Source organism: Anopheles coustani, chromosome 2 (genome assembly GCF_943734705.1).
Source record: "Anopheles coustani chromosome 2, idAnoCousDA_361_x.2, whole genome shotgun sequence".
NCBI classification, from domain to species: domain Eukaryota; kingdom Metazoa; phylum Arthropoda; class Insecta; order Diptera; family Culicidae; genus Anopheles; species Anopheles coustani.
The window spans coordinates 73886205-73902047 of NC_071289.1; the positions used below are offsets into that span (position 1 = coordinate 73886205).

Sequence of the window (15843 nt, forward strand, 5' to 3'; positions counted from 1 at the left end):
GCTGTATATGTGTACGACACAATGGTGTTAATCTTTGTAATTCTAGCTTTACGGATACGAATAAACGGTTAGAATATTCGATCAAGGTTGCTTAAGCACTAAGAAGTATTACATTTGCGCATGGTTATTGTTTCGAAGTAAAGTTTGCCATAAACTTGCATAAAGGAGTGTATAATTGTATTTCTTTTTTTTCTTGTCTTATGAACTAGTACACTTCTATGTTCTTCTTTACTTTTCGCACCTAACCGATACTTCTGTCCCTTTCACTTCTTGCTACGTGCTTCCATTCATGCTACTGTAAAGATTGTTCTCTTATGATTTATATTTTCATATTGTTCAGAAAGTCATTTTCTACTTTAAAAAAATCTATAGATGATGTACGTAGAAAAAGATGCATTCGTTAATATTTATATGTTGCAAGATTTCTGAATAGCAATTTTCTTAGAAAATAGATTGGAAAACGAAGTGAGCTCTTAAGTAGCTTAGATTGGGCTAACAAACTGCTTCATGGCACAATGTAATGATACATTTATCATCCTGGATTCCGATTTACCTCCAGTTATCAACTGTTGGTGCGTCTGTGGTTTGCTACTGCCTAATTTTATTCTTTTCATCTATTGCTGTCACATTTTCTCTGTTTTCTTTCGTCCCCTGTCGACTTTTTACTTATTTTTCAACTTTTTATCTCGTTCGGTGCGTAATTTCGCCTTTTCATGTCTCCTGCTCCTTTCATTTCTTTTAACATATCTACCCAATTTCAGATACGCGCTGACGAAGGCACTTTTTTAGCAAGATGTATAACGATATTGTTACGGTTTGATGTTGTTGCTTAACTTTTGCTTAAGTTTCGTTTTTTATTTCTCTCTAAACTTTGTTTACGGTTCCTCCTGCTTGCCTCTGTCTCTGTTTGTTCACTTTGCGTGTGGTATGTTGATATATGCTTGGTTATGTTCCACAGCTAGCACCCCTAACGTAGACGTGTTAGGTATTAGCATCACTGCCTATGATTGATTGATCCTCTTGTTTGAACGTGCCTGCCATCGCGAAAGCTTCTGGAGTTTCTGTCGGTATGGACTCTTCTCTGGCGGGGCACCACGGATGGATGATTATGTACACAAGTGAAAAACTGTGAACCGTCATCATCATATGTTCTAACCCCACTCCAACCATAAGCGGCACAATGATTGGCCAATTTCTGGTCTCTAGTTTGGCAGCTGAAATTTTTCACGTCCTCCGCTCTTACAGCACTTGAAGGTTTTCGCAGTTCTTGAACTTGGAGTCCTCCTTCCCGAATATCCACGTGATCATCTGACGCGCCTTCATGGAGGCCCGGACGACGCTGCGATTTTTGTACCAATGCGCTGACGACGACGACGAGGACGACGACGATGGCTCCCGAGTGCCCTGGAGGAGAAAGAATCGCGGGCAGTTAGTCTTGTCAAAATGTCGCAAAGCGTGACCCCGACTGGACCCTTTCCATTTCCTCACCTGCAAGGCGGACTGTTCCCTCTTGAGGCGAATCTGCGACAGGATGCCGGCCAGCAGCTCGTCCACGTTGTGGTTGATGGCGACGGAAACCTCGATGAACTTGATTTTGTGCGTACAGGCGAGACATTTTCCATCTAGAAGGACAGACGTGCAAATGAAAAGTGCGTCGATTTCGTACCACCCTGCCAGGCCTTTACCGCACCTTGCGTCGACACGGCCCGCGAACGGGCCAGATCGATCTTGTTCGCGACCAGAATCGTCGGCCGGGACCGGCTAACGTCCATGTCGTGCAGCATGTTGAGCAGCTGGTCGGCCCGGCTGAACGTGGCCTTGTCGACCACGGAAAACACCACCAAGAACGCGTCCGCCCTCAGCATCTCGTCCTGCGGGTGAGAAAGAGCGAACCGTTAGGAAAAGCTTGTCGAAAACGTGCCCGTGGAAAAGGAAATGTAGAAAAGGAATGAAAGAAATGCTTCACTCTGCGCGAAAATCTCTTCTTCACCACGATTAGCTTGATTATGTCAACCCCGGGTTCGCATTAGTATTCCGTCCGGCGACCGGTTCATTTCCGGCCGGTCTCCCATTCCTTTCACCGCCCTCGAACCATCGCCTCTAATCACCCGACCTGTCACTGGAGTCACGACGTTTATCTACCGGGGAGTGGCATTCCCACTCCCTTATTCCGCAGTCTGTCGGCGGTCGCATTTGCGATTCAAATGGTCGTGCGTGAATCTGCGCCGTGAGCTTCAATCGGATCAATTTGGCGCTCCCCCAAAATCTTGGATAACGATGGGGACGTGGGATTTGAAACTTTATTTTAATTTCCTCGCTTGCATCGGGAGCATTTTTCTTTGATTAAAACATTTGGGTTGAATTTAATTCCCTTACCGGCAAACAGTCCATTTAACCCCTTTTTGGCCTGCTTGATTTATAAAGGGTTGCTCACTGTTTTCGAATCAGTTGAAAGTTAAACATCAACTGTACAATTAACTTGATGATTTTATATTTTCTTGATGAACCAATTGTCGAGCAATCATAAAATCGTATTAAACTAAACATAAACAAGTTTGATGGAACAGATTTGATATTATTGTTAAACAATCTTGACAAATGAAATAAATGTATCAACCTTAAACTATTGATAATGATATAAAATAAACTTTAAACTATTGATAATGATATAAAATTAAAAATATGAAGTAACAGTCTGAAACATGTGAAATTGTGCTGAGAAGAATAACTGGTTATAATTTCTGTACAAAAGAAATATGAAAAGTACTACATTTTTTTAATACAGTCTGTTCCCGAGTTACGCGGATAATGGGGACCAGAGAAATCCGCGTATCTCGAATATTGCTTGACACATAGCTTATACAGGAGTTAAGAAATCGAGCTCTTGTGTGCATGTATCATAGAATATTCAAAAAATTTCTTTGTCCATTAATATGAATGCAATGCAAGCGTATTTAAACAACATAAATTGCAACAAACGAAATAAAAAGCGTAAGTTATGCAAATGTGTAATTTACATATTTATTCGTGTGGTTGTACATCTCAGGAATTTAAATCGATGTAATAAACCCAATCTACTGTCAAATTTTGAAAACCGCGTATTTCCGAATCCGCGTAAGTCGAGAACCGCGTAACTCGAGAACAGACTGTACTTTCAAAAATAAAATATTTTGCGTAATAATAAACTTCTGAGCATGTGATTTTGCGGCAAAATTTTCATCTTGTACTATATTTCTATCAACTTATCGAGAAAAAACACTTACAAATATTGTTACTATTACGGGTATAAGACACAAGACTGTTTATATCGCTTAAATATCTCATCCATCAGCGTTCCACGGATCTGCAGTTATGATTATGCAGCATTGCATCGTTCAGATTAAATGAATAATGCCAGACCCTAGAACTGCCATCACATGGTATCTAGCATTTCTCTTCAGCTACATGTAAATCATTTGTTTTATTACAGCATACCGGGGAAGAAATCTACATATTCCACCCTCGACCTGACTCACAAGGTAGAACACGGTCGACGAGCGCCCTGTTATCGACCCCGGAAAGGTGAACCTCATCGCATCTCATCTTGGCTTCCCTGATGGCTTGTGAATTTCAAATTCATAAAAATATACTTCCACCAGAAGCGACCTCCCGACCGGAAGGACGCCTTCGGCACGTGGGGCGTACCGAGACGGTTTAATTTTGCTGATTAAACACGTCTTCCGTACCGGTTCCGTCCCGTCCGTGGCAGCTTTCTCGAGACGACCGAAAATAAATGTTGCATGCCCGGAGGACCCACGGTATCGAGTTCACTCCCGTTTTCAACACCCAATTTGGAGTCACATGTGCCTTTGGTGCTGTTCAAAATTCATAAACGATTCCATTTGCTGTGCACCGATTAGGACGTAATGCGATAGTCCCAAGCTGACCTTCTCCGTAGGATGACTTTTAGGCGAACGGCACGAACCGTAGATCTAGAACGGCTCGTGAGGTAGTCGAGCGAGTCGATTGCTTTTTGGGGTGAGTGGTTGGCTTTCCATAGCATGGTTTGAAAATTCATCCTAACCCTTCAGTGCGATCAATTATGCTGCAGTGGTATTGAATTATTATGGTGCGCGATTAATTGGCATTTTCTAATCGTGCGGGACAATCTTAACGATTCGTATTGTTTATTTATATAAATAATATGCTTGAAAAATGAATTAATTAGAACTGCGATTGTCCACCCCACAAAAGTAAGTGAGCAACCTTCCATGTTGTTCGTCACAAAATACGCCAAAAATATTCTAGAATAGCTTGACTGCAGCTTTCAATATAAATTTCACAACTCTTTTACAATAGTGCTTTTATGAAAGGTACACATTTCTTAATTTCATATTTATTTAATCGGATGTGGTCAACATTCAAACTTTTTAATCAAATCTTGACAAGTTCTAACAGGCTATCGATTTCGAATTCAAAGCCGTAGTTAAAAATGTACCTCCAAACATCCAAACGTAAAAAAGAAAATAATCATCGATTATTTTTCTTTTTGCAAATGAACGGATAGCTCTTAAAAATTGGTTCGTTTGGTAGTTTTAAGCATTTTCATCAAAATGATTGACAGAAAAATTAAATTACATGTTAGAGTAATATCAATACATGAACTTCAACTTTCACGATGAAAATTGGTTTGTGTTATCGAGGTATTCTTAACGTCATGTTCTGGTTGTGAAGGACAGGTTCATTGAAGGGTTTATGTCACGTGTGTCTTTCAGAGCGTCTTGTATATATTTTAGAAAAAAAAGTATCAATACCGCTCGGCTGGAAAAACCGAGCAAACCAAGCCAAACTGGCTGGAAAAATGCTTGTCAAGTATCTTTGAAGGCTGCCCAAAGGGGAGCCTTTGGAATGCCAGCGGTCGCTCAAAAAGTTCGCACGACCAGATGGGCAGATCAGCGACGTAAGCTTCCAGGAAGGCACGGAAGCGACAGCTTTCACTCGAATCCTTCAACTTTCTAGCCCACGGTGGGTTGACGCAAATAATAAAACGGTCCGTCACCAATCGAGATGACAGTTGAAGAGGCGCGCCGTTTTTCCTCCGCTAGCGTACGCCGGATAAGCCGAGACAGCGTACAACGGCAAATGCTGACCTTCGAGATTGATAAAATAATTATCATGCATACTGCTTGCCCCGCCCAGTCCACCCAAGTCCTTGGCGATGCGAGAAAAGCCGGTGCAAAAAGGAATTGAATCTCAGCTCGGCGGGGGGCTCGGAAGGAAAACCAGTACCAGCGGGAGTGATGATTCCGCAATAAACGCCAATGAATTCGTAATTAGTGTCGGAGGCGTGATCCGTTTCGTTCTTTCGATGCCTCGCTCAATGTTTTGTTCTCGCGTGCCAGCCGGTTGGATTTCGTTCTACTGTTTGCGCATTTCGTTTGTCTGGGCGTGATTTGATTTGCACGTCTGAACTGCTGTCCACCGGACCGGATTGCCCCCCGAGCGAAGGATAATTTCATTTGAATGGGCTGATTATTTTTTCCCCCATTCAATTGCACGCCTATTACATGGCCCACAGTAACCGGGCTGTGAGGGAAAATTTAATTTTCCTCTCCGACAATGACTTCTCACTTCGCAAAATAAAACCAAAAAGCAAAAAGCACAGAAGTGGGGATGATTTTAGAACGGAGAACGCCACATGTTTTATGGGGTAGTTGTGATTCTGGAAGGGATGTGGTCATATTGATTGGATTGTTGTGCGAGTGTTTGCGTATAGTGTGATTAAAATTTAGAATGGGAATGGAAGTGATATGAAAATGAATTAAGTTTACGCCTTTTTGACATTTGTACAATGTAGATGATGCATACTTTACGCTTTTTCCTATTGTAGTTTCGGTCATTGCATTTATTATAGCACAATATCTTGATCAACTCACATCCCTATACAGTTTAAAATATTGAACGGACATAATATGAACACTCCATTTAAATGTTTTAAACATGTTCACATATGCACGTTTTATAAGTTGCCCGAAACATAACAACTTTGAATTCCTTTTTACAAGTGCGTTTAAGGAGCTTGATCAGATAGAGAACTAAAAGAAATTTAATCAAACAATTAATCGTACTAATAAAATCTGTGAACTTTAATTTAGATAGTATTAACTATATAGATTTAAGTATGGATCATAAAATAGTACTTTTAGCTTTAAGCATTTCATTCTGGTTAACCTTAAGTAATCACACTCAACAAGACAAAATACTGGATTATTTTACAAATGGGTTATTGGGCTATTGAATCAATATGGAAACAATGTTTCATTAACATTTCAAATCACAAACTTATCGCAAGTTAAAGGTCGCTTAAGATTTATCATCCCAATGACATTTCCATTGAAAGTGCTTCATCTAGTTAAGCAAGAGTGTACATTTAATGTATTTATTAATATTGCCTGAGCACATAAATCACAAAACAAAGCCCACTTGAAAGGGGGAAGTGATGCTCATAAATCAAAAAGGTTCCTATTGATTAGAGAGTTCCGTGCCAAAATAATCACCAATTACACCGAGGTTCCATTGGCTCCCAGAGGGGGTATTTCAATAAAGACGAAGAACACCCCGTCCTAACCCTGTAAAAAATCCCCCTTGTCCCCGGTCCGGTCACGGAATGTATTGACCTGTTGGGAAATAATTGTTCATCAGCACAGAACCCGAATAAATCACTGAACTGGAGAACAAATAACCGCTCGGTGCTGGAACATGAACTCTGCTTACCTTGTTTCCTATGCTATCGGTGACAAACTTGAGCTCCGACTCCTCGCCGTTCAGAATGATGGATATGTTCTGCTCTCCCGGGGACTCTGTGGTGAACGCAAGGGGAAGAGAACGAGAGATTGTGTGGGGTTGGTAAGCATCAAGGTGCGGTGAGGAAATGTTGTCGACCATCGGTTACCTCGTGTGTCGTACGCGTTGATACACTCCGACGACCGGAACTGCGACAGCAGCGCCCCCTTGCCGACGCCCGGTGCGCCAATCATCATCACGCGGAACGAATCGATCGGAGCGGTCGGGGGCGTCAGGACCTCGTCCACCACCCGCACCGGGCTGACCGGGGCCAAGCTGTTGCTTCTCGAGCGCCGCCTGCGGAACGAGTCGCCCCGGTTCACGACGCCTGCAAGGGCAAAAGCACACCCACGATCCCGGAAAAGAGAACACCCAGATAACATCAAGTGGAAAACTTCGACAACAGTCGCTCAAAACAATGCCTGCCGCATTCTTCCTGAGCCAGTGAGATTGATCGTTAGTGGATTGTACCCTAGAGGTCTGTTTTGAACCGCCGATTCCGAGAGCCATTTCCATGATTTTCAACGTGACCTACAATGAACGGTGAGCAAACTGAATGGCGGCTTGTGCCGTTTTGTTTCCGAATTTAGGGTACTAAAAATGGGATTTTTGCCCATCTATTCTGCTATGCTCGGGTCGTATAAACGAAACAAGATAAATGTGTCCCACAAGGGTCTTTATTGTAGCTGAGATTGCGCATCCTACAATAGATTGACCCACGGAATAAATGTCCCTTTTTCCTCGTCTACGGTGGGATGTTTTAAACTGATTGAAATAACAAAATATTGTCTTAAAATGTAATACTGAAAGAGTTACACTCGAAATTTCAACAATAAAAGTAATAGAAGTAGCATATCTGATGGCAATCAGTGGAGAAATAAAATTAATACTTTTGTGTTCTTTCACGCAAACATCACGCAAACAAAACCATTAAGCCACTTCAGCAGAAATTCAACTTGAATCGAAAGTATTTACTGAGTTTTGTATATTTTCAATAAAGAGTTCAAGTGAACGAATACAAGATAAACTAGGTTAAATAAAAGCTAAAATACCCATAACCTACTTTGACAATCGAAAACATTTTCGCCGTAAAATCACTTCGTTTTCGATTTTCAAAAGTAGAGATGAACCTTACTCTATTTGATTTCCATCGGAAGCTTTCAGTTATTTCCTTTATATTTATATAACAAAAAAACCACACCAAAGTGCCGACATGCGTCATGGTTCGGAGATGAAAAGCATGAACGGCATTCCGGGAATGGCAAAAGGGTCACCGGACCGGAACCGGTCGTGAATTCACAAACACAATTCCGGACGCGGGTGGCCGGCATTGAAAAAGTAAAACAGAAAACGGGCAAAACCCCGCGGAAATATTCAAACACCCGGAACCGGCGGTTAATGGAGCATAAAAGATGGCGAATCTACCGCGCCTGACCGCAACGTTCCCAGCGTCCTACCTTGCTTCGATGAGCTGAACGTTCTCAGTCTGATATTGTCGTCGTCCTCCTGGTCGTCGAGCTGCAGGTGCTGTAGGTTGATCTGTGGCACGTCCAGAAATGCATTCGATTTTCTTGGCGTAGCTGAAAAATCGCGTCGGAGTGGAGTAGAAAGAAAACGAAAACCCATTTGAGCGATTACTAACGGGCGCAGCTAAGTGGCAAGTTCCGGGAAGTGTCTCCGGTTGGCGCTGGAACGAGGAGCTACTGGCGGGAGCGGGGAGCCGAACGAGCAAATCAAACATGCATCCCGGCTGCTTATCGCCGCAGCCAACGAAGGAACCTAAACTCTGAAGGATCGGAATTTACTACAATAGTTTAGAATCTAAGAGGAATGCTTTTGATTTACACTTCCGGAAGGCCTGGTTTGTGGGACATATTTCCAACGAAGGCCGAACGGAACGGCGGAATCCTTTGAGGCAAAGCCTCGATAGAGACATTGAGTAGAATGTCCTTCGAGAACATGCAGAACCGGCGGTCGGTACTGACGCAAACTATCATGCACAGACTCAACGGGGGGAGGTGCGTGGGAAGGTGGGTGAAACAAGAAATAATCAGGCCATATCATTAACGATTACGTACGATGTAAATGAAAAACACTTTGACGAGAAAGTTATGGTTGCTTTTTTTTTCTCGACACCCTTTGCCTTCCGTTTCCTTTTTACATCGGCTCGGTGGATGTTTCTGGTTCTACGGTTTTTTTTTCCTCTGTTCGAACAAAACGCCCGTCGATCGATGAGGAGTACTTTCAGGGACTGGTTCGACCAACGAAACGTTTCGAAACACCTTCTCGTAACGAGTCTGGTAACATTTCTTCGTCCGTCGTTCGGTTACAAAACCGGTGCTTGGTGCAAGATGGAAGAACCGACCCGATGGGTGCCGGAATCAACAAACAAACCCACACACGCATAACAAGGGGTTTTGTGCTGGGAAACATCCACCTCGGTGCTGCGATGGGCGTAGCACATTCAAAGCTGTCCCACAACCCATGGTGACATGGACTGAAATTGGAAAATTTTGCATCCGGGAGTTGTCGAGAGTGCATCACGTGAAAAACGGGGGGAAAAAGCAAACGGAAGACAGAACTACGAACGAACACTACCATCACAACACAAACCAGACGACGGCTTTTAACATTTTTTGTTTGTTTTGTAAAACGCCACAAATGAAGTTGTCGTTTGAAAATTTAGATATTAGGAGCAACACGAACGATTTGAAAGGAACCAACAAATATAAATTCTGAAGGAAGTATATAACACAGTAAAGGATGACAAACAGACACGTACAGAAAGAGTAGTAGAGAAATAGCAAGTGTCAGAGAGACAAAGAGAGAAAGAGAGTGAAGTGCTTAGTGGAAAACTAAGGACAGAACAACTGGAACACATTTACGAGAAAAATCCCCTACAGCGGGACGCAACCAATTTTGTTTTCGGGACGCGTGTAACACCGGAATCGGAATGGAGAAGGAAGACGAACACGCACAGGAAAACGGGGACACAGTGTGCACTACAAATACAGTACAACCTAGGGCTGAACTCGATTAAAAGTGGGCTTTCACGCGATTTCACCATACCTAACTTGATCCTTACATTTTGGTGACGCCGCTCTGCAATGAGGAAAGTTTCGGAAAATACGTTTTTGAACTCGTTTTTCGGGGGAAAGTAATTGGTTTGAAGGTAACTAAATTAATTGCACGGACATGGCCAAAGTTTAACTGCTGACCTTTGAAGGGAACAAAAAAGGCTACCGGCGCATAACATTCGCATAAACAACAGAAGACTGTTAAAATGAACCATCGATAAAATAATGCTTAAATATAGACTGAAAATTGTTATTTAAGCATTGGAAGAACGAAAATATTGAGAAAACAACCAAAAATACTTGATGTAAAGTAGGAAAACACACTGCTCTGTACCTGAATTGTGCATCGGGCGCCTCTGCGAGCCGCGTCGTTTCTGTGGCGGAGGAGTTTCGGAGTCGTTCAACCGGGGCTCGCTGGTACAGTGGCCCCGCGAGTCTTGTAGTGTTTGTGGCGAAGGCTGCGGCTTACGGCGCACCTATCGTGGGGGCAAGTTGGTCCGATGGTGGGAAGAAAGAAAGAAGGAAGCAAAACATTGTAAAGCTGGGAATTTAGAATAATAAACTACAAGCTACAAGAAATGGTAATCTGAAGCCGAATGGTTCTAGGCGCCCTAGAGCCGCCGTCCTAAATAAATATGTGAAAATAGCACGAGTAGGAAATGAGCGAGGTAAAAAATACCCCGATCCTTGGTGAATCGTTTATGATGGATCGCTAAAGCTGGTACGATCATGTGTAGCACCTACAAAAAAGCAAAAGTTCAGCACCGACACATGAGGAACCTAAATAAATAGGCGTTTAAGCAAAGTATGATGTCCTGAAAGTGAGATGTTTAACAGGATAAAGATCATAAACCACCATACATACGACACACGTCGATGAGTTCTACATGACTAGCGATCATCAAACAAAGTGGAGCTATTGAGTAAAGTCGTAGACTCTCTGCGTCTTTGGCGTGACAACAAACTTCTCGCAGACATAACATATTTTTTACTTTTTTGATTTTCAAAGGTGAGGTATGGAATAACGCAGAGTCTTTTTACGAACCCATAATTGCTTCCATAATGGCGATGTTACTATTAATTGCGAAACGAAACTATCCAACACCATCTAATTCAAGAGGTTTTTGAAAATAAATTCATAAATTCAATTGTATTTGTGTACCATGCAATGCAGAAAAGGTTGTGGCCTCTAACACGTTCTAGAAATAAGAAAAACTTGCCTTTCACTGTGTTCACCTAATATCTTAGCAAACACATTTCAAGCAAATGACAAATGATGAATGATACACAAAATATTCAAATCTTATTATACCTCTTTCAGGAATGGTTTGTTTTCCAAATTTTATCATTTAGAACTTTACACATCGTAAACAATGTTATGGTTGTTGCTACTTTTCTTTTATAACACATTTCTGAAGGAGCAATAAGTAATAAGTTTGATGGTGCAATAAGCAATAAACTTTTAATGTCCAAACGTCATGTCCAACGATTTCGTCTGTCAAACTCAGGGACTACGGTGTAATGTCTAGCTTCTTACGGTGTAGCGTTCTGTGAGAGAATTTACAATAAAAAGGATTTTCAACCAAGCCGCTTTTCTAGGGGATCGAAATGACGAACAAAAAAGGGCATATTTACTTGCTGCACATTTCTTGGGTCGTCGCTCATTCTTCGTGGAGATGGAGATGGGACTAGTTTCGCGCCATCCTCGGTTGCCTTTCCGTGCGCAACAATCGACCAATTACTATGCTATGTAAAGAAATACTCAACAGCATCGAGCATCGCAACACTCACCGATCGTGGCCCCGTCATCCGCGCACTCTGGGAGCGCGTAGCCGGCTTCCGCCTCCGGTAGCCGGGCGTGCCGCCCTCCGGTGTGTCGCCCTCCGACGGCGGGCTGATGATCGTCTCGAGGCTGGCGCAGGCCGGGGCCGAAATCGACGAGCTGCGCTTTTTGTACGCGGGACGCGCCGACGAGCCGATCTCATCCGCCATGGTCATCGGTGTGCTCTTACGCTACGGTGGTAGACGCTACGTGCTAAACCGTCTGCTTCAACGACAAGTTCCCAAAAGCTCAACGCAACTTAGCTCGTACCCTGTGTACTCTTATGCTCTACGTGGTTGGTGTATGAAGGTTTGTTACGTTCTCCTCTAATTGCTTCCAAAGTTATTGCTTCTACGTCTTGCTTGTGCTTAATCACCGTGGTTGAATGTGCTCACTATTGCTGCTGCTGCTGCTTGGTGCATGGTTTCCTAGGGCACTGAAAATGAAACGACACAGAAATAGGAAAAAAATATTAGAAACTGGTAGTCGGCAAAGTTTGTTTCCTAAATTCCATACTTTCGATGCAGTGAAACTATGTTTTTTCTTCAAGGCAATAAATGTCACTTTCCCATAAAAGTAAATATTTTAAATCTTTCAAAATAGAGGTTTTTAGGAAAAACCAGTTTCACAACATTCACCCAACTATAAGATCAAACTAAACAATTAAACTTCGGTAAAACGAACAGAATTATTTACATGATGGGCATTTATGGTAAAGAGAACGAATATTTTACATAGTTTATTGTTAAAGTAATAAAGTTTAGTGAGAAAACTAATCTAAACCAAAGTACATCCGAGAAAACAGATTCAAATACTCAGTGTTAGTTCATTCATATGAATCTTTACCCTTAGATTCATTCAGATGGATTCATGAATCTTGTGGGATTTTTATTTTCAAAGGTTGATGATTTTTTCAAAACCTTAATGAATCTTCATGAATCTTTCATAGATCTTTCACGAACCTCCCAGATTCTTCAATTGGCGTGGATCATGCGACAAAAAAAGGGTCTCCCATTTTTGTTCAAAAATTTTCATCGTTTGAGGCATCTTTCGGATCCATGAATCTCTCATTGAAAGATTCATTAATCTCTAAAACGCAAAGAATCATTCAGATTCAAGAATCTTAATCTGAATTACACAACTCTACTCAGTGTGTGTAGTTCAATTCGGCATTCTGGTTCACTTTAGTTCAAAATATAAAAATCCAGCAAAACTTTGACGACCCCTGTAGTAAACCATTCCTACCGTTTGCAAACTCCTTCTCTTCTGACGTGGTCTCTGAACCTGTTTGTGCATTAAAACTCGGGCTGCGTCCATTATTCCCTTCCGATCCGAGCATATAAGCCGCGAAATGCAAAAGTTCCTGCACCGAACAGGCCGCACGAACGAGACCTTTGAAATCGGAGCACGATGTGTTTCGGCACGATTTCCGAAAAGGTTTTCCCGCCATACGGGCACTAAACAGGGCTGGTCCCGGTATTACAGGACACTGGACTACTTGTTACGAACCCCTTCCCCACTTTCTCCCCTCCCGCCCGTTACGACATGACAGCAGTCCCCCACAAGGGACATAAAATCCCGACACAAAATCGCGTCCCACACAGCCATGGTGCTCCATGAATAAACATCCGACGCCTGAGCCCCGGCGTTTGACGCACGTACACCCATGGGAAAACACACACACACACGCGCGTACACACTCGTACACAAACGGATAGGACACTGTTTTTTCCTGCCGCTCGGCAAACAACCCCTTTGACGGTTGACTTTTGCGTCGGAAAACTCCGTCTCCTTACGAAGGGACGTGTGCGCCCGCGACCGGTCGGCGTTCCTGTTGGAACTTCCGCAAATTCAATTAGTTAAAAGTTGCACCAAAACCCTCCCTCCCTTCCGCAGTGCACCGTCGATATCAGTGCAAACGGGGACACGGGAACACACGTACACGAGCCGGCCGTATCTGATAAGGCGATGGCACACATTTTCTTCCACCATACGGCGTGGAAAGCGTCACGGGCGATGTAAGTTTTCCCTCCCGGTGCGGGCTCTAAGATGGGTACAAGGAATGCCCTAGTCCGGGAAACGCGGCGTCCTTTCGACGTGGAAATCGAACGGAACATCGCGGCCCCAGGGCACCCGGGCACGGGGGAGGGGGAGGGTATGGTGTGGAAGAATCCTCCCCGAAGAATTCAATATTTCAACGTCGGAGCTGAAATGTAGAACGTCTCCGTCTCGCATATCATTCAGCCCCCGAGGGTGGCTTTCGAGAACATTCCCCCGGAATGGCAACGGAGGAAACGTTGTTTGCTAATGTTTTCGCACATACACCGACCACAAAGCACACCGCCGTGCGTAGTTGTAAGTACACCGCATCCTACAACCCGCATCGTGGCACGAGCAGAAGGTGCTACTTCGCTCGAACCGGGCCTTGGCGTCACTTTGAAGTTTCGTTTCTTGAATGAATTCAATTAGTTGTTGCTCGGTAAAAGGGGGTTTTGTTTTTTGCCGCCGGGCGATTTAATTTACCGAAAGTTAATCGGAACGAAAACACTTACGTCCGATTTCGTCCCAGTTGTGTAAGGCGCGAAATGTCAATACATTCATCTTCACGAGAGGAACTTTCTCGGTTGCTTTGATGTTTCGCGTTCCGCGTGAAGCTCTCAGCAAGTGATCACTAGAAATGACTTAACGGAATGACACGGGATCATTTGTAGTATTAACGCGAAAGAATTAATTACTTTCCATTAACATCCACTGCCTCCAGCGAATGTAGAAATGATAGAGGTTCTGTTGAGTAAGCATCCATTAAAATATGCAAACTTTTGTAAAATTAAACAGTGTGTCATGTTTTATGCAACTCGTTAAATCACGCACGACTTCATGCAGAAAACCCACATTTTAAAAAGAAATACTTTTTTGTTTATTCTTTCTGTGTATTTTAAGTTGCCATTGGTTACTGTCGGTCAACGGTAAACCTGTAAAGTATTGTAAAGATCAATATAATGCCCTAAAGTTACTCATGGCCACCCTGTGCCCAACGGAATCTCAGGGAAAACTTCGGCCAAGAAGCGTTCCCCCCCCAACGACCCATAGCATTGCATTGCACATTCATGCCCTACTTCCCAGATGGCTAGAAGAACCGTTGAGGGATTTCTTTGCCCGCTTTGCGAAAACTTTCTCACACCACACCGCATTAGAGGAAGCAACAAAAAAAAACAAAAAGAAAATAAAAATCCTGCCTTTGAAAAACAAAATCCCAAGCCGTCTGTAACGTTGTGCCACGTGAACCGTCTACCTTCGCCGTGATGGAAGGTATCGAGTCGGTCCCGGCCGTGGGGTCAAGGAAAACCGACGCCCTTACAACAGTTATCCAAGCGAAATATTTTGTTTAAGTTAGTTCACCGTTCTTCTTTTTGCCCTTTCCCTTCCCTGTACACTGGCTTTTCTCGGCAGAAAGTTATTCAAAAGAATAACTTCGGTAAAGTGAAGTTGCTGCTCACTACTTGCTACCGTTTGGATACCGAAAGGCTCTGTAACGATAAATTTCTCCTAAGTACCAACCTTTTGTAGTGTGTTTGATTACAAATATCTTTATGTATCGCTCTGTAACACAAATTTATTGCTTCCGATTTCTGATTGCATCAATGAGAAAAACGAATCAAGAGTGGATGTAATGGATCAAATTGACTACAACACTTGTTGTGTAGGTGAAATCTCTGGAGAAAAGCACGCTGAATAAGAAATTTACTTAACAAATACAAAGTATAATAATATGTCAAGTATAACTATAAATAAAGGAAATATAGTATAATGTCCAGCTGAAGCGCATTAAAACGGGATCTTTCAAACTTTCTAGTTTTTTTATCAAAGAAAATTCCAACAACTTTTTTTCCGTTTTGAAGAATCCTTCCTCCTTAAGACCGCGCTTCAAAGCCTACGACGCAGCGAAGATAAAAACAGGCACACCTTCTATCCACCTCCACATGAAGCGACGTTTTTTGGAAGCTTCTTGAACGTTCCTGAATGTAAGATCTAAGATTTCCTAACAGCTGATAGGACCACTTTGGTAGACAGTTTGAGTGGAATGTTTGGATGTGAGAAAAAACCCCAGACAGTGGAGCTCCT

The 15843-nt window shown here is 42.8% G+C and overlaps 1 protein-coding gene across 1 annotated transcript; it reads right to left on the reverse strand.

Moving 5' to 3' along the window:
- Window positions 1-910: 910 nt before the first annotated feature.
- Window positions 911-11897, reverse strand: LOC131266982 (uncharacterized). Its single transcript, XM_058269700.1, has 9 exons — window positions 11691-11897; window positions 10234-10375; window positions 9892-9924; window positions 8280-8402; window positions 6932-7150; window positions 6754-6839; window positions 1691-1871; window positions 1489-1622; window positions 911-1404 (listed from the first exon to the last, which is right to left on the reverse strand). Exons 1-9 carry the CDS (start codon window positions 11895-11897, stop codon window positions 1240-1242), a joined length of 1290 nt encoding a protein of 429 aa, XP_058125683.1. The 3' UTR covers window positions 911-1239.
- Window positions 11898-15843: the final 3946 nt, after the last annotated feature.